This window comes from Cucurbita moschata, unplaced genomic scaffold, assembly GCF_002738365.1.
Source record: "Cucurbita moschata cultivar Rifu unplaced genomic scaffold, Cmos_1.0 Cmo_Scf00025, whole genome shotgun sequence".
Classification (NCBI taxonomy): Eukaryota; Viridiplantae; Streptophyta; class Magnoliopsida; order Cucurbitales; family Cucurbitaceae; genus Cucurbita; species Cucurbita moschata.
This window is the reverse complement of record NW_019268541.1, coordinates 1921564-1949533: the sequence shown is the minus strand read 5'-3', so window position 1 is coordinate 1949533 and position 27970 is coordinate 1921564. Positions and strand designations below refer to the sequence as shown.

General features: G+C 38.8%; 5 protein-coding genes across 10 annotated transcripts in view; 2 read left to right on the top strand and 3 right to left on the bottom strand.

Annotated features, from left to right (window-relative positions):
- Nucleotides 1–24: 24 nt before the first annotated feature.
- Nucleotides 25–3324, bottom strand: LOC111461547 (dnaJ protein homolog). The gene is made up of 6 exons (XM_023105112.1): nt 2998–3324; nt 2308–2470; nt 1913–2051; nt 1553–1829; nt 1272–1470; nt 25–587 (listed from the first exon to the last, which is right to left on the bottom strand). Exons 1-6 carry the CDS (start codon nt 3145–3147, stop codon nt 265–267), a joined length of 1251 nt encoding a protein of 416 aa, XP_022960880.1. The 5' UTR covers nt 3148–3324; the 3' UTR covers nt 25–264.
- Nucleotides 3325–4154: 830 nt separating this feature from the next.
- Nucleotides 4155–7089, bottom strand: LOC111461549 (thaumatin-like protein 1b). 5 transcript variants are annotated; one of them, XM_023105115.1, is made up of 4 exons: nt 6828–7089; nt 6612–6743; nt 4649–5361; nt 4155–4410 (listed from the first exon to the last, which is right to left on the bottom strand). In XM_023105115.1, exons 1-3 carry the CDS (start codon nt 6916–6918, stop codon nt 4685–4687), a joined length of 900 nt encoding a protein of 299 aa, XP_022960883.1. In that variant the 5' UTR covers nt 6919–7089; the 3' UTR covers nt 4155–4410; nt 4649–4684. The 5 variants fall into 5 exon arrangements, with proteins under 5 accessions (XP_022960883.1, XP_022960882.1, XP_022960885.1 ...); XM_023105114.1 differs by lacking the exon at nt 4155–4410 and having other exon boundaries at nt 4485–5361; nt 6828–7088; XM_023105117.1 differs by lacking the exon at nt 4155–4410 and having other exon boundaries at nt 4485–5361; nt 6846–7088.
- A 1234-nt stretch (nt 7090–8323) lies between these two features.
- Nucleotides 8324–16534, top strand: LOC111461544 (TORTIFOLIA1-like protein 2). Its single transcript, XM_023105102.1, has 8 exons — nt 8324–8775; nt 9602–10265; nt 11477–11671; nt 11776–11878; nt 11957–12609; nt 13562–14248; nt 15120–15285; nt 16081–16534. Exons 2-8 carry the CDS (start codon nt 9612–9614, stop codon nt 16092–16094), a joined length of 2472 nt encoding a protein of 823 aa, XP_022960870.1. The 5' UTR covers nt 8324–8775; nt 9602–9611; the 3' UTR covers nt 16095–16534.
- Nucleotides 16535–17319: 785 nt separating this feature from the next.
- On the top strand, nt 17320–21628 carry LOC111461545 (beta-amyrin 28-oxidase). Its single transcript, XM_023105103.1, has 4 exons — nt 17320–17862; nt 17979–18397; nt 20026–20213; nt 21288–21628. The coding sequence occupies exons 1-4, from the start codon at nt 17327–17329 to the stop codon at nt 21594–21596; spliced, it is 1452 nt and encodes a 483-aa protein (XP_022960871.1). The 5' UTR covers nt 17320–17326; the 3' UTR covers nt 21597–21628.
- A 1838-nt stretch (nt 21629–23466) lies between these two features.
- LOC111461543 overlaps nt 23467–27970 on the bottom strand; it is a 21867-nt gene continuing 17363 nt past the window's right edge. Inside the window, exons 21-28 of one of the 2 annotated variants that reach the window (XR_002713591.1) lie at nt 26973–27189; nt 26276–26404; nt 26032–26172; nt 25572–25631; nt 25315–25491; nt 24472–24531; nt 23676–24055; nt 23467–23640 (exon numbers count right to left, since the gene is read on the bottom strand). Coding sequence is in view for 1 of the 2 variants with exons in the window: in XM_023105100.1 (XP_022960868.1) it covers nt 23981–24055; nt 24472–24531; nt 25315–25491; nt 25572–25631; nt 26032–26172; nt 26276–26404; nt 26973–27189 (859 nt within the window). In the remaining variant the exon portion in view is untranslated. Of the gene's footprint in view, nt 24056–24471; nt 24532–25314; nt 25492–25571; nt 25632–26031; nt 26173–26275; nt 26405–26972; nt 27190–27970 lie in introns of both variants that reach the window. The other variant, XM_023105100.1, reaches the window with a different exon arrangement.

The following is a 27970-nucleotide window of genomic DNA, read 5'->3' as shown; positions in this document are numbered from 1 at the left end:
AAATATAAGAAAGCCTAGCATGAGGGTAGGAATTACAAGAGCACTTGTAATTATATAATAAAATAGAAGTTCACGTATATCAGACCCCATTGATTTATGTATTGCATCAGTGACGGCATCCGGAATATGAGAAATTCCAAACAAAAAACTGCCATTAACAAGGTGGAGTTCATCAACCATCAATCCCCAAACAACTCTAACATTTAGTGATCTCTGGTTTGGTTAATTTCAGCTCAAAACAGGATCGGGTCGGATCCGATCCGATCACTGCTGGGCACACTGCACCCGCTGTGCGCCACCAGGCATGTCATCATCGTCCTCATAGGCCTCGGACTGTGCTTGCTGCTGCTTCCGCCGCATCTCCTCTTCGATGTTGACATCATACATTGTTGTCTCCTCGCACTCGTCCAGCTCCATGTCGGTCAGTTGGGATGATGGCTTTGGTGGCAAGACAGTTACCAAAGCTTTAATCTGTTCTGGGCTCAAGGAATCAGGGAAGTCCACACTGAAATGGATGTAGAGCTTCCCCTTCATGAATGGCCTCTGGTACATCGGCATTCCCTCGTCGTTGATGGCCTTGAATGAATCTGGTGTTCCATACACAAAAGGGGTTCCCAAAACTCAGTAGGGGAAAGAGGAAGCAAAACTTAAAAGAGACCTCAAGGATTTTCTTATTAAGCCCATTCAAGAATCCATCGTTTAACAAGCGTTAGACAACCCGCGATTGTTGAACACGTGTTGCTCGATCGCAAGCCTTAGCCAACAGGGTTCGAATTCAAACCCATGAATCACATGCCTTAGACAACTGGGTTAGAATTCAAACCCATGAATCACATGCCTTAGACAACCCGCGATTGTTGAACACGTGTTGCTCGATCGCAAGCCTTAGCCAACAGGGTTCGAATTCGAACCCCCTCGGACAACAGGGCTCAAATTCGTACCCTCTTGGCCAACAGGGTTAGAATCCGAACCCACGATCATTATTGAACACGTGTTGCTGGATCGTAAGCCTTAGCCAACAGGGTTAGAATTCGAACCCAGGATCGTTGAACACGTTTTGCTGGATTGCAAGCCTTAGACAACAGGGTTGTTCCTAGGGGTCTAGGGTGTTAATCTAGTACTAAATCACATCAGCGAATGGGCAAACCTAAACACAGAATTATATTGCCAGTGATTCAAACTCGGAATCTTCTTCTATATTATTAAGTTTAAATAACACTAAACTAAAAGTTCAAGCGTGTAAATTAGAACAGATTCGATGCTCTGCTTACCAGGCTTTACAACTTCTCCAGGATTCGTTTTGATGAGAAGCTGTCTGCCATCCAAGTGAGTGAGAGCAAACTGGAAGCCACAGAGAGCTTCAGTGAGCGACAATGTGTGCTCCACAAACAAGTCCTCTCCCTTTCTCTTGAATCTTGGGTGCTCCTTTTGCTGAAGAACAAAGACTATATCTCCAGTGACAGTATCGGGCTGTTCAAACACAGAAACACAACCAATAAGTACCAACACAAAACCATTTAAACAGCTGAAGAATGATTAATTCACAACATACAGCTTCATCTGCTTCTCCAGGGAATGTAATTTTCTGTCCATTCTGCATACCCTTCTCCACAATAACTTCAAGAACCTTCTTCTCTTGAACAACTTTCTCTCCCTTGCATTGGGAACACCGATCCTTGTCGCTGATCGTTTCTCCAGTGCCCTTGCATTCATTGCAAGGGTGCTGCATCTGCTGGATCATCGACGGGCCGAGGTGCCGAATCGTGACCTTCATTCCAGTTCCTTGGCAGCTAGAACAGCTCATTGAAGCACCTGATTTTGACCCCTTGCTGAAACACCACCATCATCAAACATCAGCACCCGAGGCATGAATCTAAACAATAATACTGAAAGGGATAGAAACAGGGCTAACCCATTGCATTTTGAGCAGATAACATTCCGCGACAGAGAGAGTTTCTTGGAAGTTCCAAGGTAAAGATCCTCGAGGGAGACCTTAAGGGGATGGACAACATCCTCTCCCCTTCTCTGGCGTCGGCCTCTGCTGCTACCACCTGCATACGAACAATGACACTTAAGATCTTTCATCTATAATAAGGAATAACAGAAATGCTTCACTCCTTGCATAATGTTCATGGCCCTCTCCATCAATTTTCGCCCACCCGATCCAATTTCGAAAGAACAGTAAGAAATCATTAAAACCCCTATTTGGTTTATGCATGTGGTGATTAAAACCATTTCAAAATCACTCTCATTCGTGTCTTGAATGATGATACAACCAAAACATAAGATTTTGTTCATAATACTCACCACCAAATGGACTTCCACCAAAGAAGGATTGGAAGATATCGAAGGGGTCATGACCACCTCCACCACCCATTCCTTCTTTAAGTGCGTCCTCACCATACTGATCATAGATCTCTCGCTTCTCAGGATCGCTAAGAACCTCATAAGCCTGAGCCAACTCTTTAAACTGCAATAAAAAACAACCTACTCCATCAGCATATGCGCAACGCATCACATCAAAAGTAGCTCAAGACAATATAATGATCACTGTAAGAATCAACGGAAATCCAGGCTTAAGAGAAAATCAAATCACCGTAAACAAGAACCTCAAAAGTGGAAATTAGATTAAGAAAACACGGAAATATCAGTAGATTCCGAGCTCTGCTCACTTCACAGCCTCACATCCACCACAGGAAATGGCGCTAGAGGAAGAAAAAAACCTTACGAAAATGGCAATTACAAAATCCATTGAGATTCGTACATTTCCAGATTATGGAGTTCCAGTATCAACACTAAAATCATGATCAACGAAGAAAGGCACAAACAAAACCATGAACACACAACGACATAACGAAAACACAGATTAATTGAAGGAGAAACTCCAAAAGAAGAAAAATCTTAACCTCATTAATCACTACCGTTCCAACAAAATTCACAGTCAGATTCAATAGAAACTAAAAGAAAACAGACAATTCAAAACAAAAATCCCGTTACCTTCTCCGGATCACCACCCTTGTCAGGATGATTCTTGATAGCAGCCTTTTTGTAAGCCTTCTTCAAATCATCCTGCGATGCGTTCTTGGAGACTCCAAGGATCTCATAGTACCGCGTGTTGTCACTTTTCTTCGGAGCTCTTCCGAACATCCTCGCTTTCACTTCAGATGATTGAAAGCTTTTTCTTCAAATCGATTGAAACCCGATCGAAACTCAACTTCCCAATTTCGTGGAATCAAAGTTTTGAGGGATGAAACGAAGGTTCTGGACACGTAAAGTTGATTTCTTCGTACTTTTACGTTCAATTGCTAGAGAATTCTGATACAGACTAGGAGTTTATATAGAACAAAAGAGGCTATCTGGACGGCCGAGATTTAACGAGATCGTGCGCGTTCTACAAAGAAGCGTCTAGAATTCTCTACGCCTTTCTTTGTTCATCGCCAAATGTTGACCGTTGGATTGCTTCACTGCCACGTAGGTACTCTAGATGCTTCTTTTGTGAACACCAATTTTGCTCTCTAAAATAAAAGTCATATTCAATTGTCTATATATATATATATATATATATATAATAATTTTAGAAAAAAAAACTTCTATTTATTAAAAAAAATCATAAATATTTCTCATTTAAAATTATATCAATTTGAATGTTTATAGGATACATTCAATTAAAAAAAATGTCCGACAGAACCTATTTCATAAGTTAATTTTTATATCTAAAATAACATATTTTTTAATATATAAAAGATCAATTATACGAAAAACTATATAAAAATCTATTAGACACAAAATTAAAAATTATAATTTTTTAATGTCACATTTTGTTTACTTAAATTAAGGATACACAAAATTTTATATTAGTTCAACAAATACATATAAAAATATTGAACCTTCCACCAAATGTATGGAGTAATATTCAAATTAAGAAAGCTCGAACAAATTTGATGGTTTTTCATTTTACCACTTTAGTGAGATTGTGACGAGACGGAGAATTAAAAATTAGAAGTCCAATTTTCATTTATTCATACAACTTAATGCACATCTTAAAGTTTGTACCAAAGTTCGTCGAAGCTTTGACTTGTTAGAGCTCTATCGTGCTAGAAAATGAAAGTTCGCCCTTTCTAAAGTCCGTCTTGGTGTTTGGACCAAAGTTCGTCCAAACTTTGACCAATTGAAGCTACGGAGAGTTTGAAACTTAAAGTTTGTCTTTTCCTCACTCCATCTCGACGTTCGGTCCAATGTTTGTCATAATTTTGAGGCTTAGAAACTTGAAGTTCGTCCTTTGAATAGTCCGTCTCGACGTTTCGGTCGAAATTTGTCCGAACTTTGACCTGATGTTATAACATAACACTTCATAATCCTATACCCTCGCACCCTACAATGTTGCCTTATTCTAAAGTAGTTTTCCCATGGCTACAGAGAGTTAGAAACTTAAAGTTCGTCTTTTTCTCACTCTATCTCGACGTTCAGTCCAATGTTCGTCCAAATTTTGAGGCTTAGAAACTTGAAGTTCGTCCATTGAATAGTCCGTCTCGACGTTTCAGTCGAAATTTGTCCGAACTTTGACCTGATGTTATAACATAACACTTCATAATCCTATACCCACGGCACCGTACAATGTTGCCTTATTCTAAAGTAGTTTTTCTATCGCTACCAAGTCATTGTCTTCATCTCCAACTTCATTAGTTCATCCGCAAAATGTAATGACGTAATTTGGCCCATTACTGCAACTAAAAGTAGAGTTCATATCATCATACGCGTAACTGTAAGCATCTGGGCACTGGTTCTTGAAAAATTGTGAATAGCTTGTTGGCTCGCAATTGTTGGGGCCACTAAACTCTCCAGTGCAGCAATAGCGGGGCTGCTTAAATGCAGAGCAAGCGCTCAAGCAGCCAATGACTTCATTGTTAGATTTCACCTGCAACTCTACAGGGCAAACTTTGTTCACGTCGACTTGACACTTCGGAGATTTGCACGACTCTCCGCTCTCTAAACCCTCTTGGGTCGTGATTGAGGCCGGGATGTTGAAGCCATCGGCAAGGCTGATATCATAAAAATCTTGGGTGCCTTTTGTGCCCATTTCAAGGGTGAACTCCACTAGAGTGACTGGCGAAATTCCTGAAGTACCATTGCACTGAAGGCCTCTGCTGCAATCTCCGGTTAGGCAGGTGAGTCGTACATCATCGTTGGTGCATAAGGTTCGTGCCCATACTCGACCGGACCATGGCGTTGGGACGTTGAGTGACCTTGAAGCTCCAAAAGCTAACTCGAACCCGGTTGTTGATAGTTGGGGTTGCCCATTTGTTGCTGGCCAGATGGTATTCTTACAACTGTTTTTCACTGTAATCACTGCAATTCCATCCCCTGGAACAATAAAATTGTTAAGAACAATAAATGATTGAATATACTATATGCTATTCGTTTAAACTTTTATGCTAGGTGCATATCAAGGTGAGAGATCATGTATTCTAACTTTTGGATATCATTTTCACCCGAATTACTACTGATAATCTATCGATTCGAATGCTAATTTTCAAATTAAAGAGAATGAGAAATGTTAAAACTTATAAATAAAAAAATTAAGAACTCAAAATCAAAAAGCCAAAATCTAAAAAGAAGAAATAATGATGCACCAAAATGGAGAGGAGGAAGAAGAATGGCGATACAAGGACTACTTAGTTTGCCATTTTCTTTCGATTGTCTCTACAAAGGATCAAATTGCATATTTATTCGCTAAAGCCGTCCCCACTTGTATGAGGCTTTTTGGGAGAAACCATAAGTAAAATCATGAGAACTTATGCTCAAAGTGGACAATATCATATGATTGTGAAGGGTATGTGATTCCTACAATGATATCATAGTCATGCCCCTTATTTTGCTATGTTAATAGAATTCTCAAATGTTAAATAAAGAAGTTGTGAGTCTCGAAAGTGTAGTCAAAAGTGACTCAAGTGTCGAATAAAGAGTGTACTTTTTTCGAGAGCTCTAGAGAAGAGAGTTGAGCCTTGATTAAGGAAAGGGAGGTTGTTCGAGGGCTCCATAGGCTTCAAAGGAGGCTTTATGGTATACTTTGTTCGATGAGAGGATTGTTGAGAGAGAGTCCCACATTAACTAATTAAGAGGATGATCACGAGTGTACAAGTAAATAATACTATCTCCATTAGTATAAGACCTTTTGGGAAAAATCAAAACCAAAACCACGAGAGATTGTGCTAAAAGTGGACAATATCATATCATTGTAGAAGGTCCATGATTCCTAACAATAACGATTGATATAGAAGCCGTGTTTGTCAAGGCACAATACTCAGCCTCAGTGAACGAATGAGACATAGTTGATCGTTTCATAGCCAGCAGACCAGGAGATAGGACTGGAGCTAAGAAAAACAGCAAACCAAAGGGGCGACAAGAGGCATTTTCTTCCCAATCAACATCACAGAAAAAGCTTGAATAGATAATGGGGAACGAGATTGCAGATATTAGTGAGGAGATAATGGGGAGTAGAAGCACAGGTAGAAGCATCAAGCTCAACAAATTGAACAGTGAAGTCGCAGAAATGCATTAACAAGAACAGAAAAACGAAGTAAAAACCAAACAAGCGACAGGAATGAGTGTACTTGTTCGGCTAGGGCCACCGCATTGAGGAGATCGAATGAATCTGCCAATGCCAGAGCGAGATCCAAATGGTAAAAGAGCCATGGAATCCTCATCTTCAATCGCCATCGCCCTATTTCCCGATTCTGAACCTACTTCACCATAACCATTGAGAATCGTTACAATACGATTATAAACCCTAACTTCGATCGACAATAGAGAAATTCAAGTAAAATTACCAATTACTAGATTGAAACCTGAAGAAATCAGAGCTTCAAGGAGGATAAGGACAGAAATGGAGTAGAACATGGAGAAGAATGATGAATCCATGACGGCTCAACAGATTCAGAAGCCAATGGATTCTCTGTTCTCCATTGCTGATCCTTTACCATAGATCCGTGTTGACATAAATTGACCATTGTTGCTTATCTCTAGTCGTCGGGGAGTCGTGGAAGACTTGTTGTTCGTCGTTGGAGCACTTGGAAATTAATAGGACAACCGAAAACTATATTTATTTATGAGTTAAATTTGTTTAAAAGTTGAATAATTTGAAAAAAAAATGAAATATTTATATTTATATTCTTAATTTATAGGCTGTATTTTTAAGTTTCATAGAAGCATATTTCTGTCCCGTTAGCATCTCCAACTCGAGATAAAGAATTATCCCGTTAGGTCTGATTGAAGATCACTACAAAAGATCGACCTAACCTAGCCCAACCTACTTAACACAACCTAAAGGCTTGGCCTGGTTCGGATTGAAGATCACTACAAAAGATCGACCTAACCTAGCCTAACCTACTTAAACAACCTAAAGATTTGGCCTGGTTCAGATTGAAGATCACTACAAAATATCGACCTAATCTAGTCCAACCTACTTAAACAACCTAAAGGCTTGGCTTGGTTTGAAGGAAGAAGAAAGTCGACCTTGCCATAGTGCTTTTGTAATAGCCAAGCCCACTGCTAGCTTTGAACTTTCTGTTTCGGGCTTTCCCTCAAAGTTTTTAAAACAAGTATGTTAATGAGAGGTTTCCACACATTTGTAAAAGAATGTTTCGCTCCCCTCTCAAACCAACATGGGATCTCACAATCCACCTCTTGGGGGCTAGTGTCCTTGCTGGCGCACTGCCTGGGGTCCAATGTCACAATCGCACTTTTGATGGCAGCGGACTTGCGATTGTGCGACACTCACTTTCCAACGACAAGTGAGCTAAGCCAATTCGTTCTTGCGTCGCCTACGACCAAGCGACGTATGCTCGAGCCTCTGGCCTCAGTTTTAAGAGAAGGTTTTAGAAAACGAGGGCAGAGAGATATTTTCGAAAGAGAAATTTTTGAAAGAGACGTTATATAAGCAAGCAAGAGAGAAATAACAATGGCTCACAGTATATAACCTTGGGTAGGGAGAAGTTGACAACTAGTCGTATCCCCCTATAGTACATTATGAGGCATTTCATGTCTGACAGACCTAGACGTGATATTTCTGAAATGTCATGCTTTCTGGAAATACAAAAGTAAAACACTATAATATGAAAAGGTTGGGCTTGTCAGGAGCATACAGCCATGGGCAACACACCTTGGACAAGCATGACCGTGACATCCAGCCTACTGCTTGAATTTTTATCCAAAAAATAATAGTATTTTTGAAAGTTAGGTCAAATTTTAAGATTTTTTTATATAGTTTGAAAAGGGAGGGCTATTATAATATAGCCTATTGGAAATCCGCCAAGTGGGATCCGCCTCTCTGATCCTTCTCTGACTTCAATTCAAAATGGAAGCGCGAAACGCTTCTCTTAGCTGCGTGCTTTTCTCTTGGTGAGCCCAACGAGAAACCCACATCCCCAAGTGGTCTAAACCCTTCCCCTTTCCTCCATTTTTTTACTAACCCCTTTTCGTTTTTTCAAATTTTGAATTTCATCTCGATTGTTTCTAAATCCCCCATTGCCATTGATTTCTGTGCTCTTCTCTACAACCCCATCTTACTCTCCTTTGTTTCCCCAAATCCCATTTCCACATTCTTCGATCTGTTCGTGTTCTTGTTCTTGAAAAATGAAGCAAATCAAAGATGGGTGTGGTATCCCTTTCGTTCAAGAACAGTTCGTGTGTTTATTGGGGTTTCTGCTGATGCTTCTTTGATCCAGTTGGGGGAAGTGGAAGCTTTTGGAGGAAGAAGGAATTTGAGAACATTACGAGGTTAGAAGTGCCCTTTTTCTCAGTTTATATTGTTTTTTCAATGTTGGAGATATCTGTGTGTTGAGCATGGAGGAGTCATCTCCATTGGTATGAGGTCGGAGAAGCCTGAAGCAAAGCCATGAGAGCTTATGTTCAAAATGAACATTGTGGAGAGTCGTGATTCCTAACATGGTGTTAGAGTCAGGGTCTATAATGTACTTTAATCGAGGGGAGAATTGTTGAGATGGAGTCCATCTCCATTGGTATGATGCCTTTTGGGGAAGCCCAAAGCAAACCACGAGAGCTTATGCTCAAAGTGGACAATATCATACCATTGTGGAGAGTCGTGATTCCTAACATGGTATCAGAGTCATGCCCTTAACTTAGTCATGTCAATAGAATCCTCATGAACAATGAAGTTGTGAGTCTCGAAGGTGTAGTCAAAAGTGACTCAAGTGTCGAACGAAGGGTGTACTTTGTTTGAGGATTCCAGAGAAGGAGTCGAGCCTCGATTAAGGGGAGACTGTTCGAGGACTCCATAGGCCTCAAGGGAGGTTCTATAGTGTACTTTGTTCGAGGGGGAGAATTGTTGAGAGCGAGTCCATTTCCATTGGTATGAGGCCTTTTGGGAAATCCCAAAGCAAAACCATGAGAGATTATGCTCAAAGTGGACAATATCATACCATTGTGGAGAGTTGTGATTCCTAACGATCTGTGTATAGGATGATATGCACTTTTTGAGTTTGAGTCATTAGGATTGTAGTGCAATTTTTTAGATTTTGTTTGTCTTTTAAGGTTTCGTGTTGAAAACTGTCTAATTAGTAGCATGTTTTTTGAAAAAAATAAGGTAATATAACATGATGAAGACACAAGGATATGTTAAAGGAAGAACAACAACCAAGGTTACTGCACAACAGTTAGTTTTTGAGTTGAAACAGAAGGTGGTTCTTGCACTAAACAAGCTTGCAGATCGAGACACTTACCAAATTGGGTTTGATGAGCTTGAAAAAACAGCTGAATGCATAGCTCCTGACATGATTCCCCCTTTCTTGTCCTGTATTTTGGACACGGATTCGGAGCAGAAGAGCTCGGTTCGACAGGAATGCGTTCGGCTAATGAGTACACTAGCCAAATTCCATGAAGGTCTTATTAGGCCTCACCTTCGTAGAATGGTTAGCAGCATTATGAAACGGCTAAAGGATCCAGATTCTGGTGTGAGGGATGCGTGTGTGGAGACATGTGGAGTTTTAGCTTCAAAATTGATTAATGTTGGGGATGAGAGTGATGAGGTTTTTGTTACTTTGGTTAAACCAATCTTTGAAGCTTTGGGGGAACAACATAAGCAAATGCAATCAGGTTCAGCGTTTTGCTTGGCAAGGATTATTGACAACACTCGGGATCCGCCCGTTTCGATTTTGCAGCGGATGTTGGCAAGAACCACAAAGCTACTTAAGAATCCTCACTTCATGGCAAAGCCAGGTGTGATTGATTTGAACAGAAGTATTATCCAGGTTAGTAGCTTTCTGATGCTTGTTGTTGCATGTTAGTTGGTTCTTACTCTAATATTCACTATGAATGTATTGTGTACAATAAGGTTCAAACAAAAACAATCTTTCATTACCTCAAACCTTCTATTTATGATACTATGGAGTAATGAAATAAGTGGCAATTGTTTATAGACGGGTCTTACGGTGTGTGAGATCCTACATCGGTTGGGGAGGAGAACGAAGCATTCTTTATAAGGGTGTTGAAACCTCTCCCTAGTAGATGCGTTTTAAAAACCTTGAGGGGAAGCTCGAAAGAGAAAGCTTAAAGAGGACAATGTCTGCTAGTGGTGGGCTTGGGCTGTTACAAATGGTATCAGAGCCAGACACCGAGCGATGTGCCAGCGAGGAGACTAAACCCGAAAGGGGGTGGACACGAGGCGGTGTGCCAGCAAGGAGGCTGAGCTTCGAAGGGGGGTGGATCGGGGGGTCCCACATTGATTGGAGAAGGGAACGAGTGTGTAACAACCCAGATCCACCCTAGCAGATATTGTCCTCTTTGGGCTTTTCCTTTCGGGCTTCCCCTCAAGGCTTTAAAACATGTCTGCTAGGGGAAGGTTGCACACACTTATAAAGGGTGTTTTGTTCTCCTCCCCAACTAATGTGGGACATCACAATCCACTCCCCTTTGGGGCCCAGTGTCCTTGCTGGCTCTCATTCCTTTCTCCAATCGATGTGGGACCGCCACCAAATCCACCCCCCTTTGGGGCCAGCATCCTTACTGGCACATCGCCTCGTGTCTACCCCCTTCAGGGAACAACCAGAAGGCTGGCACATCGTTCGGTGTCTGGCTCTGATACCATTTGTAACAACCCAGATCCACTGCTAGCAGATATTGTCCTCTTTGGGCTTCCCCTCAAGGCTTTAAAACGCGTCTGCTAGGGGAAGGTTTCTACACCCTTTTAACAGGTGTTTTGTTCTCCTCCCCAACCAATGTGCGATATCACAGAGTGCCAACGAGGACGCTGGGCCCCGAAGGGGGGTGGATTGTGAGATCCCACATCGGTTAGGGAGGAGAACGAAGCATTCTTTATAAGGGTGTTGAAACCTCTCCCTAGCAGACACATTTTAAAAATCTTGAGGGACACTGTGGTTAAAAGATTGTTTCACTTGGGAAATTTTTGTAAAGCTTTATAAGAAAGTTCACAAATATGAGTCCATTTCACTATCTATTACAGGCTGGGGGTGCTTCAAATCAAAATGTTCTCTCTGCTGCAATGCTTGGCATCCAAGAAGCTCTCAAGAACAGTGATTGGACGACTCGAAAAGCTGCTTCCATTGCATTAGGTGAAATTGCAGCAAGCTGTGCGTCCTTCGTCGGGTCTTTTAAGGCATCCTGCATTCGCTCCCTCGAATCATGTCGATTTGACAAGGTTTATGTCCACACCATACATAAATACATCGAAAAAATGAACCGACAACCACAGTTCCACATAATTAGGAAACTAAATTTTTATAATTGTCATGTTTCTGATAGGTGAAGCCAGTTAGGGACATTGTACTCCAGACCCTTCAATATTGGAACAACATTCAAGGGCCAGATACTCCTGAACCCTCAGAAGCTGGTTCATCCATTAAAGGTCTAATGGTCAATTCTTGATACCACTATTTTCATACATTTTTACCTTTTATTTACTTCTGTTTCACGCTTTGCACAGAAAACCTTTGTGGGGGTGACTTCAGTGATGTTACTAGTTCAATGGAACATGGAAAGAAGGATGCTGCCATTAGGAAGGTAGGCGTGGGCTCTACAAGAGGGAGGATTCCACTAAACATGAGAAAAACCTGTCCAAGTTATTTGGAGAACACACAACATTTCAAAGCAAATGATTGTCATATTGAAATAGCTGTTCCACAAAAGCGCAACCAGTCATTATCAGGATTTCACACAGAGGAATCTGAAGGGAGTACTGTCACAAAGACATTTCAAGGAGTGAGCACTGATGTTACAGACATTCAAGATGTTGAATATGATTATGTCAGAATGGATGACAGACAAGAATGTTCTTCTGTGTCCAGTTTTTTACCTGGTCGGGAATTCGGAACGGTTTGTCGTGAGAGTCTTGAAGACAGCAGTGTGCATAAGTCAACTGATAGAAGTAAGCGATTTGTCAATGAAGGGGTTTGTAGTGAGGAGCAAATGTACTCGACACCGGTGACGGATCGTAGAAGTCTTGAGTCCGTGGTCACGGAGTCTAGCTGTCGAATTGTACAAGAATGTGACTCGGAAGTTGCAAATGATATGGTCTGCATTCGAAAGCATCTCCTGGAAATTGAAAACAAGCAGTCCAACTTGATGGATTTATTCAAGGTAAGACTTTAAGGAAGCACTTAATACTTTGTTGCTTTGCCTGCGTATAGACTATATGGAGTTCCTTGATGTACCTAGAGCGCATTATATTAGATAAACTTTTTGAAGTACTAATTTAATGGATAGGTTGATGTGGCTGTGAGGTAGGCATGTCTATGCTGTAAGTTGTTCTGTGAGATCCCATATTGGTCGGAGAGGGGAACAAAGCATTCCTTATAAGGGTGTGGAAACCTCTCCCTAGTAGACACGTTTTAAAACCGTGGGGTTGATAGTGATACGTAACGGGCCAAAGTGGACAATATCTGTTAGCTGTGGGCTTGGGCTGTTACAAATGGTATCAAAGGAAAACATTGGTGTAATAGCGAGGACGCTAGCCCCCAAGTGGGGTGGATTGTGAGATCCCACGTTGGTTGGAGAGAAGAACGAAACATTCCTTATAAGGGTGTGGAAACTTCTCCCTAGTAGACACGTTTTAAAACCGTGAGGTTGACGGTGATACGTAACGGGCCAAAGTGGACAATATCTGTTAGCGGTGGGCTTGGGCTGGTACAAATGGTATAAGAGCTAGACACCAAACGGTGTGCTAGCGAGGACGTGGGCTCTCAAAGGAGTTGGATTGTGAGATCCCACATTGGTTGGAGTAGGGAACGAAGCATTCCTTGTAAGGGTGTGAAAATCTCTCCCTAGTAGACGTGTTTTAAAACTGTGAGGCTGACGGAGATACGTAACAGGCCAAAGCGAACAATATTTGCTAGCAGTGGGGTTCGGCTGGTTTGTTTCTACATGGTTTGTTAACGTGCCTGACAATGATTCACAAGCACATAATTGTCCTCACAAATGGACACAAAGGAAGTTTTCTGCTGTATCCTATGTATGAAATATCTTTTGTTCTTCTCCTGTTCTTCCTAATAAAGATCAATCTGCTGCTTCTTCTCTGTGAAACTGATTCCAGGAGTTCACTTCGGGCATAATGGACAGCTTATCAGTGATACAATCAAGGGTCGTGGGACTAGAACACGTCGTTTACGGATTATCTCAGGATCTTTTGAATGGTAATAGGCCTGCTGATCATTCAAACTCAAAGTTCATGAAGCAGAACCAAAGCTTGAATTCTCCTAGGCTTTCGACGTGCACTCCGAGGTCATCGGTTGATATTCCAAGCAGACAGTCTTCGTTATTGTCGCTTAAACATTCTAGCATATGGGATGAAAACGTTGCTGTTAGGAGCCGGTCGAGTAATGCAACTAAACATGGAACTGATATTTGGAGAAGGGCTAATCCAGTCAAGAAGCCTCCTGAGAAGGATCTTCAGGGAATACAGAACAGTAGCAGCCGTCACTTGGGAAAGACCAATACAGTGTTTTCTTCATTCCCCAGTGCTAATGTTAGACAAGTTTCAGATGGAAAGAACAGCATTTCGAGACGTGTGTCGGGTTTCCTACGTCAAGGTGATGTTGATGCAGCATACATGGAAGCCTTGCGTTCGGGTGATGAAGTTGTTTTGTTTGAGCTTCTTGATCAAACAGGGCCTGTTCTTGAATGTTTGTCAACTAAAACTATCAGCAATATCCTTCGTATATTGGCATCATTCCTTCCTGAACAAAGATTTATTCGCTGTATAATACCATGGTTGCAACAGGTAAATTTTCAAACTTTTCCGTGATTATGATCCGTTCCATGTTAGGGATCACGACCCTCCACAGTGGTATGATGTTGTCCACTTTGAGTATAAGCTCTCGTAGCTTTACTTTTAGTTTCCCCAGAACGCGTCATACCAATGGAAATAGTGTTCCTTACTTATAAACTCATGATCATCCCCTTAATTACTCAATGGTGGGACTCGGTCTTCCTTGAGGCCTATAGTGCTCTCGAGCAACCTCCCTTTAATTGTGGCTCGACTCCTTTCTCTAGAGCCTTCTAACATAGTACGCCCTTTGTTCGACACTTGAGTCATTTTTTTACTACACCTTCGTGATACCATGTTTAGGAATTATGACCCTCGAACAAAGTACACCATAGAGCCTTTCCTGAGACCTATAGAGCTCTTGAACAAACTCCCCTTAATCGAGGCTCGACTCCTTTCTCTGGAGCCCTCTAACAAAGTATACCATTTGTTCGACACTTGAGTCACTTTTTTACTACACCTTCGAGACTCACAACTTCTTTATTTGACATTTGAGGATTCTATTGACATGGTTAAGGACATGACTCTGATACCATGTTAGGGGAATCACGACCCTCCACAATTATATGATATTGTCCACTTTGAGCATAAATTCTCGTGACTTTGCTTTTGGTTTCTCCAAAAGACGTTGTACCATTAAAGATAGTGTTTCTTTTTTATAAATCCACGATCATCCCTTTAATTAGTCGACGTGGGACTCCCTTTCAACAATCCTCAACATTCCAATTATCTCGGAAAATTTTGCTACTTCGAATTATTTGAGAGGTTCGTGTTTGTTGTGGACTAAATTCTCATTCACTGGTCTGTTTGTCATGTAATGCTACAGGTAGTTGATTTGAGCACAATCCATGGGGCGAATTCTCTCGGACTCTCAGCCAAAGAAAGACAAGAATTTGCACTTGCCATCCAGGAGGCTTCAAAAAGTGAACGTTCTAATCCTGCAGAAACAAGACTTGTCACTCAGCTAGCAACAAAACTGTGCTATTTATGGGGTAAATTATACACTGTCTTTTGTTTGTTGATCGTCATTGGTTCATCGAGATCCTATGTAGTTTGTGCTGATCTGATACTGTGCTAGCAAATATTGTCCTTTTTGAGCTTTTTCTTTCGGGCTTCCTCTCAAGGTTTTGAAAACGTGTTTGCTAGGGAGAGGTTTCCATACCCTTATAAAAAAATGTTTTGTTTTCTTCTCCAACCGACGTGGGATCTCACTATTCACCCCCCTTGTGGGATCTTCGGGGTCCAGCGTCCTTGTTGGAGCGCACTTCCTTGTGTTCACACCCCTCCTTCTAGGCTCAGCCTCCTCGCTGGCACATCGCCCAGTGTCTAGCTCTAATACCATTTGTAACGTTCCAAGTCCACCGCTAGCAAAATTTGTCCTCTTTGGGCTTTTCCTTCTAGCCTTCCCCTCAAGGTTTTTAAAATGCGTCTGCTAGGGAGAGGTTTCCACACCCTTACCAATAATGTTTCGTTCTCCTCTCCAACCAACGTCGGATCTCACATTTTCTTATTTATTCCGTTAAAAATCTATTATGTTGTCATTGAGATCCCATATACTTGAAAGTTTTAGCCCCCGAGGACGGTTGCTTTCGAATCTTTAGGTGAGCTTAATGAGAAAAACTGCGATCGCTTCTGTTTCGATAATACATTCAAGTTTCTTACCGAAATATAAAAACCTTAATGTCTCCAAATTCAAGTTTCTTACAAAACTTTGTTCTTCAGGGGTTCTCTGCTTAGTTTAATGTTGAAGAACTGTTTTATGAACAATGCCATCTCTGTTTGAATAGGGCAATGCTCGTGATGGCAGGCGGCAAGTCTCAATGGCAAGGCCTTGTTTCCAAAGATTTCTACCCTGGATTTCAGGTAAGTGTTTGTTCAATGGAGATAGGAAGCTTGGACTTCAAGAAACAGTACATTTGTAGTTTAGAGCGTTTCTTCCTTCTGTAAGTTGATCCTTAGGCTGCAGCTGAATTCGAATGGAATTTCATCATTTGTCTCCGATCTTCGTAAGAGTTTTCGTGTATAAATTAGTGTTTCGAATGAGCGGTTTCGTATAGGTTGACTTATGTCTGTCTGCTTTTGTTCGCATTACGAGATGCTAAGGTGTATCGTGTATGAAATACCACGAATAGGTAAGAACGTGTCATAGAGAATTCATGTCCTACTATGTGCACGTACAGTAAACCATGATTTTAAATGTCAGACTTCATGTATGTTGTATGTTACACGACATGAATTACTTCTCGGTATGTTAAGTACAAATGTGAACACCATGATATTATACGCGCTTTTTTGTTTTTCGTTGATTTTCGGCAGCGAGAGCGTGCACAAGCTCATAGTCAGGCCGAGTGGTATGTATACGAACTCACCAATGGGGTTTATGCGTGAATCTTACCCAAAATAGAAAGTAGAGTTGAAGGAACAGTCATGAAAAGTAGGTCCCAACAATCACGAAGCATATCTCATGTGTTTGCATTTTTAAATAGCTTGATAAATTTATGAATTTTAAAATTAGAAACTAAATGCCAATTTATGTTAAATTATATCATAAACCAACTTCTATCAATTAAATATTAAATTGAATACCAAATATTATTAATTAATTAATTTATGATTATGAACACCTTTTTATATTTATTTTATATAATATCATATCATTTATAATATATTGCATTAATTTAAAAAATAGGTTGAGTTTTATATTTATTAAAAGTTTTATTATTATTATTATTATTATTCTACATTTTAAAATTTTAAATTCATGAAATTTGAATGCAATATATTGTTTTCACATAAATTCATTTTCCATTGAAAAACATAAAATTATTTTTTTTTAGAAATAAAAATCATCCAAATAACCAAATAAAATATTTTCACTTTTACGGCAAAAAAAAAAAAAATATATATATATATATATATATATATATATATATAACGCCTTTATTTCGGCCTTTATATTTCCCACGAAAATATACCGATCTCCTTGTGCAGTTCAAAACCAGTGGAAGCTCAGAAAAGCTCCACAACGTAACAATGGCGGATTTCCTCATCTCTCTCTTAATCCTCTTCCTCTCCTTGATCTCTCTCACTCTCTTCGTCCTCTTTTACAAGCACAAATCCTTATTCTCCTATCCCAACACTCCTCCCGGCGCCATTGGCCTTCCGATCATTGGCGAGAGCCTCGAGTTCTTATCCACCGGCTGGAAAGGCGAGCCTGAGAAGTTCATCTTTGATCGTTTGAATAAGTACAAGTCTGATATCTTCAAAACCTCCATCGTCGGCGTTCCGGCCGCCATTTTCTGCGGCCCTGCTTGCAACAAGTTCCTCTTCTCCAATGAGAATAAACTCGTTACTTCCTGGTGGCCGGATTCCGTCAACAAGATCTTCCCCGCTTCTACTGAGATCAACTCAAAAGAGTCAGCTATACGACTTAAGAAGCTCCTCCCGCGGTTCCTTAAACCGGAAGCGCTCCAGCGTTATATTGGAGTCATGGACGAACTTGCTCAACGCCATTTTGCATCCTCTTGGGAGAACAGAGAACAAGTCCTCGTGTTTCCTCTAGCGAAAAGGTTAAAAGCAAGCAATTATTGTCAATCGAATTTCGATTTCGATTTTGATATCGTCTGTCGTTTTCTGTTTGATCGATTTCGTTTTCCGTCCTGATTTTCTTTTTCAACCGCTTTAGTTTCACATTCTCGCTCGCGTGCCGATTGTTCGTGAGCCTAGAGGATCGTATCCACGTCGAAAGATTGTCGGAACCATTCCAGAGCATTGCGGCAGGAATCATATCGATGCCGATCGATTTGCCAGGAACGCCGTTCAACCGAGCGATAAAGGCGTCAAACTTCGTCAGAAAGGAACTACTCTCGATCGTGAGGCAGAGGAAATCGGATCTGGCTGAAGGAAAGGCGTCGCCGACGCAGGACATTCTGTCTCACATGCTTCTCACCTGCGATGAAATCGGACAGTACATGAACGAATCTGCTATCGCCGATAATATTCTCGGCTTGTTAATCGGCGGCCATGACACTACCAGTGCTGCATGCACCTTCATCGTTAATTACCTCGCTGAGCTTCCTCAAATCTACGATGGCGTCTACAGAGGTAAGTTACCTATACTGAGCATTCATTTTACAAAATTTTAAAATCTCATGATTTTCCTCTTAGAATCAACAAAATGTCGAAGAGAATCTCTAACCGTTTTCTGAAATTTCTATCCGTAATGATTGTAATCGCCTAATCGGTATGGCGAGTTTGCAATTTAACAGCGGATTGAAACTGTCCTAATCTTTTCTTTTGTTTCCTCTTAATTTATTTATTTATTCAAATTATACATAGTTTTCTCTCTCTCTTTTTAAAATGCTTTGGGGAGCTATGCTATACCATGTCCGTTTGGTTCTAGCTTCTAGGGCAGTTACACATGCAAGCTTGGGCAATTGCCCACTCATTTGTAGAAATTTATACATTAAAATTAAGATTTTATTTTTTCCCTTTTGTCCTCTTAGTTCAATATCAAAAAATTACTCCTAACAAATTTACTCTCGGAACTTTTGGATTTAATAGGTTACTTTTGGATTTAATAGGTTACTGAGTAACTTGATCCATGTTCAATATTAAATAGGTCTGTTAAACTTTTAAAAAATTCTTTTAAACTTTAGATCCTGTAATTTTGCAATTTTGTATTAAAGACAAAATTAGCTTTAGATATTTTGAAATGAGATGTTTAGTTGGGGAGGAGAATAAATGACTTTTAAAGCTTTGAGGGGAAGCTCGAAAAGGAAAGCTCAAAGAAGACAATATCTGCCAGCAGTAGATCTGGGTCATTACAAATGGTATCAGAGCCAGACACCGGACGATGTGTCAGCCTTCTTGCTCTTCCCCGAAGAGGGTAGACACGAGGTGATGTGCTAGTAAGGATACTGGGCCCGAAAGAAGATGGATTGTGACCTCCCACATTGGTTGGGGAGGAGAACAAATCACCCTTAAGCCTTCTCACTCTTCCTCGAAGGGGATATACACGAGGCGGTGTGCCAATAAGGACGTTGGGCCCGAAGGGGGGTGGAATTTGAACTCCCACATTGGTTGGGGAGGAGAACAAATCACCCTTTATAAGGGTGTGGAGACCTTCCCCTAACTTTTAAAGGGGAAGCTCAAGGGAAGATGACAACATCTGCTAACCGTGAATCTGGGCAAAAAATATATATATATATATATATATATATATATATATATATATATATATATATATATGAAATAACTCAAACAAAATTCAAAATTGAGAAATATATTAAATATATTTGACGGATTTGTTTTCCTGATTTGTTGTCTTAAATTTTTTTAGGAATACAATAATTTATATTCATTTGCTTGCAGTCATTTTTCATGCGTTTGACATAATAACATAATTACAAAAATAGTTAATATTATTTTTCTTAAAACCCTAGATATATATATATATATATATATATATATATATATATATATATTAAATTATTCGTTAAATAAAACCCATTATTTAGCCCCTGTTTTGGCTGATGTAAGATAACCTGTTTATTTTTATTATAATTCAGTTATGTAATTTAGCCTTTTACTTTTTTCAATTTTAGATTATGGAAATTTTATTCACTGAATCCATATTTCATGAAAAATGGTCTGTTTTTGGATCAAAATTGTTCCACCAAATAAAAATAATATTGTTATTATTATTAATTTCAAATTTTGAATTTGAACAGAGCAAATGGAAATAGCAAAAGCAAAAGCCGCAGGGGAGTTATTGAAGTGGGAAGACATTCAGAAGATGAAGTATTCGTGGAATGTCGCCTGTGAGGTTCTAAGACTTGCTTCCCCACTTCAAGGTGCCTTTAGGGAAGCCATCAATCACTTCGTCTTCAATGGCTTCTACATTCCCAAGGGCTGGAAGGTAATTTCCCCTCTTTCCTCCTCTACCTTGATGTTATATATTTTTATTTTTTTAAAAAATAGGTAATGTTTATTAAGCCAACTTTAAAAGAAAATCTTATGCTAAAGCCTATAGTCTACCCTACAATTTTAATTATCTGAGTTTTGAGTTTTGAGTTAGTTTTGAGTTTTGAGTTTTGAGTTTAGGGTTTGTTGTAAGTTGGTATAAATATGTCATTGAATTAGGTGGTTGAATTTTTTAATTTTATGTTTTGTAAAAGTAGATCTACCGCTAGCAAATATTGTTCTCTTTGGACTTTTCCTTTCGGGCTTTCCCTCAAGACTTTAAAATAAGTATGCTAGGAGAAGGTTTCCACAATCTTAAAAGGTGTTTTGTTCTCCTCCCCAACCAATGTGCGACATCAGCTAAAAGATGACAATATCGGCTAACAGTGGATCTGGGCTATTACAAATGATATCAAAGCCAGATATTGGATGATGTGTCAGCCTTCTCATTATTCCCTGAAGGAGGATAGACACGAGACGGTGTGCTAGTAAGGACGTTGGGCCCCAAAGGGGGTCGATTTAGAGGGATCCCACATCGATTGAAAAAAGGAACGAGTGTCAGCGAGGACGCTGGGCTCCGAAGGGAGATGGGATGTGATATCTCACATTGGTTAGAGAGGAGAACAAAACACAGGGTGTGGAAACCTTCTCCTAGTAGACACGTTTTAAAGCCTTGAGAGAAAGTCCAAAAAAGACAATATCGATTAGAAGTGGATCTAGACTGTTACAAGATTCATAGGTTTTAGAACACGGTTTGATAATGCTTTAAATTCCCAACCTATTGGGCGCAACACTAAAACTCCTGAAATCATTGAATTAAGAAAACAATGCAACTATATTGCATCTTTTGAGTCACAATGTGGATAATACTTTTGTATTATTGAATGCATTAGAGAAAAATTGTAAAAATGTCTAGAATTCGAATATGTATTTATTAGATATTAGGAGACGAACAGGGCGAAATCACGTTGTTATTGTTATTAAATAGTTACTGGTATCCTTATTGAATAACCTTATTGTTTGGTTTCAGGTATATTGGAGTTCAAACTCAACACACAAAAACCATGCGTACTTCCCAGAGCCCTACAAATTTGATCCATCGAGATTTGAGGGCAATGGCCCTGCGCCCTACACCTTTGTGCCCTTCGGCGGAGGGCCAAGGATGTGCCCTGGAAAAGAGTACGCCAAGCTCGAGATTCTCGTCTTCATGCACAATTTGGTGAAGAGATTCAAATGGACAAAGCTCCTGGACAAGGAGAAGATCATTGTTGACCCATTGCCAATCCCTGAGAAAGGTCTGCCCGTTCGCCTTTTTCCTCATACAACTCTCTCTCTTTAGCTATTACCTTCCATTTGCTTTATTTTCTGTGCCACCATCCTTTTTTTTTTTCAACTTGCTTTCGTGAGATTATGAATAAATCGTCATAATATATATATAGTTCCCTTTTTCCTTAAATAATTCTCTTTTCTACTTTTCTCTCTTTGATTTTTGATTGTGTTTTGTGTTGGTGGGTCATTTGTATTAGTTAAATGGTTGGTGAGAGAAATGAAATATTTTTTTAGAAGAGGTGAAAATTTTTCTCTAGCATATAAGTCTAAAGGAAAATCTTAAAAGAGGACAATATTTGCTAGCGGTAGACTTGGACTGTTAAAAATGATATCAGAATTAGACACCGGGCGGTACACCAACGAGGACACTGGGCCACGAAGAAAAGTGGATTGTGAGATCCCCACATTGATTGGAGAGAGAAACGAGTGTCAGCGAGGACGTTGGGCTCTAGGGCTCTAAACTGGGGTGAATTGTGAGATTCCACATCAGTTGAAGAAGAAACAAAACATTTTTTATAAGGGTATGGAAAGCTCTCCCTAACTTACGTGTTTTAAAAATCTTGAGGGGAAGCCCAAAATGAAAAGCTCAAAGAGGACAATATGTGCTAGCGGTGTGCTAGGACTGTTATAATTAGAGTTTATGAAATGTAATGTAGTTTATATTACATGTTTTTTTTGTTTTTTTATTATTGTTACGTTTTAATCAAAATTATTCAATGAAACTGTTATGATATGTCGTTGCTTCCTAATAATTATTAGATATTATTAGATACTGATTTAAAAACCTCAATGGTGTCGAGTTCATATAAACTCACGAAGGGTAGGATGATAAAACGTAGGTAACATGTCCAAGGAGGTCTATGAGATTGTATGGACTCTTTTGGTTCATTGGTTTGACATGAGTAGTTTATTGTTAGGCTAACAACTTGAAAATATCACACGGTCATCGTGTAATATATCATTATATTTTATGAGTTTCGTATTTGGATAGAAAAAAATAGGTCTTACCGATATTTCTACGCAACTCATGTTCTTGAGTGGAAGTATATGATGACCTCTATTTCACTGGACTTTTGAGTGGAAATAGCGTTTTAATTATAAAATTGATATGAATGTTCAAGCAGAAGTGCTTATAATGGTCTTTACTTTATTTGACTTTTAAGTAGAAGTAAGGTTTTAATTATAAGATTAATATGAATGTACGAGCGGAAGTACTTAGGACGGCTGGTCTTTACTTTATTTGACTTTTAAGTAGAAATAAAGTTTTAATTATAAGATTAATATGAATGTACAAGTGGAAGTACTTATGACGGCTTACAATGGTCTTTACTTTTCTTTTAAGTAGAAATAAGGTTTTAATTATAAGATTATTATGAATGTACGGTCTCTACTTTATTTGACTTTTGAGTGGTAATAGTGTTTTAATTACAAGATTAATATGAATATTAAGAGTTGTGCAATTTGTAAGGTTCGCTTCTTAGCTTATTGGATCATTTACCACCAAAACCGAGAATAGAAGATAAAGGACGTGTTTGGTTAGTAATGTTACGAGAGTAATAGTATCGTTTTCGTTCATATAAACGTTATTATTATTATTAAGTAAAATTGTTGCTCATAAATTTTGATAAACTTCCATTTATAATAGCATTTAGTGAACTCACTCAGACTCAGAACCGTACATAACCTTACAAAAAGATTTTTCACGAGTAATCTCCTAATTCTACCAAAAAAAACTCTCAATTTAAACAATAAAACATACATTATCGTTCGAACTTCTAATCTTTATATTTGTTTGAACTAAAAATAAAAATAATAATAATAATAATAATAATAAATAAGTATTGAATATCAAAGAAAAACTGAACACAAAAACAATGAACTTCTCACAAAATCAATCTAAGCGGAGTTCTTATTAGAACAAATGTAATGGCTATAACAAAATACATACACTACACTGCATCCATCTAAGCCAAAATAAAGATCATACTAAAATCTAACTCATTAAGAAACAGTTACATAACACCTTCGTTGCCACGAGTACCGTACTACAACACCTTCGTTCGTTGCCACGAGTACCGTACTACAACACCTTCGTTCGTTGCCACGAGTATCATACCAAAAAAACGACGAATAACAAAGCAAACATCATATATATGGATGCAACAACAAAGTTAATGAACAAACCAATTGCAGTAGCCAGCTACAGAACCAGTTGATACATCATGGAGGCACTGCTGAAGAAAATGGGGGATGTGGACGAGTCGATGGAGGAGACAGATAAAGAACGGAGAGGGAGAAGGCTTCGCAAGGCATGTCATGATGTCGGGATGTATCGATGGAGTCACATGAGCAGGAGACAAAGGAACTTTCTGGTCGGATTGCACACCATTGGAATCAAGATTGATTAACATAAAGGACAGGGACCAGCCCTGCCATTTTCCCATCCCTTCCAGGGCGTTTCTTTTTCACCTGCAACAGTAATGACAGTACATCAGTTCTAATAGTAGCATTATTGCCTTCAGGTAGACCATTTATCAACCAAAGATGATTTCTTTAGTCTTCGTTGGGAGATAAATCACGTTCACTCGTCATCTTTAATCAACCAAACGTAAACTATCACGCGTTAAGAATATTAGTCCAGTTTTCATGGTTTGAAGAATGATATGTGCACTGTATAGTAACTAAGATTATGCTTTAATACGTTATGACCCGCGTATGATTTCATGACAACTTGTGCTGTGTGGGGCACAGTTAGGCGCTAGTTGGTGAACTTCTAACCGTGCCCGCATAGTTCAAGACCTCATGAAATCATACGCGGTGCATAGAAGCTGCAAAGATTTGAGAAGTATTTTAAAAAAGGAAGTGTCTGCTTTCATTATACTCACATAAAACCAGCCATCTACTTCGTACTCAATTTCAACTTCTTCACCAGCTGTTAAACTTAGCTGCAAGGTAAGAAACAACAGTCAAATAAAAAACGTCAGGTTAAGGGAATGAACAGATTTAAGAATAGATGACAGAAGACATCTAAACGAGGTGATCAACTTTCAACAATAAAATATAAAACCAATAAAAGGAAAACAAAAAAGTAAAACCAATAAAATCCTAAATAAATGATCCGAAATTTCGATTTTGTTTTATGTTTTTGAATTCACTGAATCAAATAGACTTAACAAATATTTGTTTGGAGACTTATAGTTCAAAGCCAATTTTAGATTGTGATCCAAAAAATAAAATTTTTGAAAACTCAATATTTTATATATTTAAAGTTATTATGAAACTGTAAAATGATAACTATACTAATATTTACGACATATAACACTTATGAATAGTTGGGATTCAAAGCTTTATAAATAATGGCTAGTTAGACTATTTTGCGGCAGACGACTCACAGTTGGCTAGTTAGACTAGCCAAAGCTTTATAAATAATGGGAAATCTTTCGTTTTTCAATTTTGACAGATCTTATGTAACTTGTGTTTTACATTCAACTTGTCTAGAAAAAGATAAAACCAGATTCACCCATCCAATTAGTATTTCTGTATCATGGAAAGCACATTAACAATGATACTATTAAGGTTGGTTTGTATTATAGCACCAAAGCTTAGTGCTTGGGTATCGCTTGAGGTTTCTCCCAGCTCTTGGCACCCCTTGCACCTTCTCTATCCTTTCCTTGAGAAAAAGGAAAAGCAAAAGGGAACTACAATATGATTGTAAAAGAGCAGGTTACCTCATCATCACCACCAGCAGTGAAGTCGTAGAGAGCAGATCCATGTTGTGGATTTCCAGAGGAGGGACGCTCTTCTTGAGATCCAAAGCTCTGTGAACCGCGCCCTGCTAATGGGTTCTCAAATGATTCGTACTGTTGCGTATATGGAGGTGAGTAAGGAGGGGGATCTTCCCTGATCTGAGAAGCATGAAGAGTTTGACGATAAGTGGAAACTATTTAACAAAAAACTACAAAAAGACGAGGAACAAATTTCTAACCGGAGAATTTAAACCCTCGTGTATTGTTGGATTGCTAAACCTGCTCGCTCCTGATCTTTCCTGGAGATTATTAATATGGATCACAAATGAAAAAAGGAAGTAGCAGCAATGCAACAAGCTATTATTGAATCCTAAAGCAAAATGCAGAAACATGCCAGTCAAATTCAGGAATGTAAAATTAAGTTCATACATGTTAGGCTCTGCCAGACAGTTGAAAAAAGCTAGTCACAATTTATATCTCACGTAGAATATTGTAGTCATTAACAATCAGGTTTTTTTTATGAGAAAACCTGCTTTCCTATCCTAATAATCAGATAACAAAATACTCATCCTAGACACTGCAAATTGAAAAGGAACTAATTGTGATATGATCCACTTAATATTAGGTTCTTTTTTCATTAGAAACATAACTTCCATTTCCAGTTTTTCTATATCGCAAGAAACTTTTAGTCTGTCATACCGAGGTTTGGGTACCACCATAGGAAGGTCGGGAACTAAACAGTGAAGGATAGCTCATTCCACCAAAGTGAGAAGATATGGAAGTTTCAACTGAGCCTGTTGACTCAGGAGAGGATGTCCCAGATGAGCGTGCATCATCTTCCTGAAATTCAAAAGAATACACAGTCAAACATAGCCACAAACTCAGTCCAACACTCACCATACTGCAAACTCTACCTACTACATGGAGAAGTAAAGTATACTACCTCTAGTTCATTAGTCTCTAAAAGAGTCTTTGCCCACATGTCATCATAACTAACAGATGGCCTCGAGATCATATTCTCTTCATCAACATCAGGTGCATCAGTTCCAGCTCCAGCAAGAAATTCATTAACCTAATGGAAAGTAAAAATGAGATGAATCTCTGTTAATGGAGACAGAAGGCCAATTAGAACAAAAACATTTGGGCAGACTTGAAAAAGTACCTTCAAACTCATCCTTTCAAAAAATTAGGAGGAAAAAACCCTAGTCTTGATTAGCAATTCAAAGTATAATACATCTTACAACTTCAATAAAGCATTTAATTTCATGAAATCATTATTAGTAGACGTTCAATGCTAGAGATCTGGACGTTAATTATTACTAGAGGTCTGTGGAGTATGCAATGTTTTTTATTATCAATATTTTTTTTAGAAGAAACTAGATGAATTTAACCTTGGACTCTTTCCTAAATCAAAAATGTTCAGCCACTGATTCAAGAAAAACGCAAATGGAGCACCACCCAAAAGCATTTATGGAAGGGTAAACGATGAAGATAAGAATAACTTGACATTTAAGTTAAAAGAAGCACTCCAACCCCTCAACTCAGGATTTAACAGAACTCAGAGAAACAAACCAAGACACATTGAAATCTGTTGGTATATGTAGTAGATAATAATTTCACTAGCACTATAAAAGACATACTCTGCTCATTGCTGGTGCACTGCTTCCCAAGAGTCCATCATCACCAAGATTTGCTGCCCAAGCATTCACTAGGTCGTCATCAAGAGAATCTGGCTCATTGGTTGCAGGTTTTGATTCATAAATAAGGTCAGAAATGCCAGTAGCAACAGCTGGATCACTCAAACCAGTTGATGCGCTGATATTGTGTCGTGTCCGATAGATGTCAATCAGCTTTGCACTGAAAATTTGAAAAACAAATCAAGTTTAAAAATAATAAAATTGATGTGCGTAATAAACATGACAAACGGTGCTCCTTTATTTCCCTATGTACTAAAAAAAGTCAACTTTGACATGTTTATTCATTTAAATGAATAGGAAAACAAGCCAAAATTAGCCTTAGACATAAATAGAGTAACTAGATATCTTTTGCTTATTCCATTCTGAGTAGAAAATTAGTCTTCAACAAACAGAATTCTCATCAAATTATTAGATCATTTTGTTGCATCTTTTAGATTAATGTTGCAGGTTATTTTCTTAAGTGCATAATCAGCTGATCTTCCAGGATGTTTTATCATATTTCATAAGTTATGCCGACGCTAGGGCAAGACCTGATGTTCATAAAATGTATCATCCTTTGATATAAGTAATTGGAAAAGAATAACAATGAGAATGAATATTTTCCAACTTCCCTACCTAAACCACTTGGCTATCAAAGCAAAACCATAAAATCCCAATTGAAACAATAAAAAAAATTCTTTGAAATCTATTTTCCTAAATCCCTATCTCTCTCACTTTCTCATTGATTTTTTCCTAAATCCATTGGCCATCCAAATAAAACCACACAATCTCTCCGTCGAAGTACACACCCAACCAAAAAAAGTCTACTCAGTTATTGATTATTGTGCATAGATTGGATGACACCTAGACAGAATCCTGATAGAAAAAACTGATATCAGGAAATAAGACAAACACAAAAAAAAAAAAAAAAAAAAAAAAAAAAAAAAAAAAAAAAAAAAAAA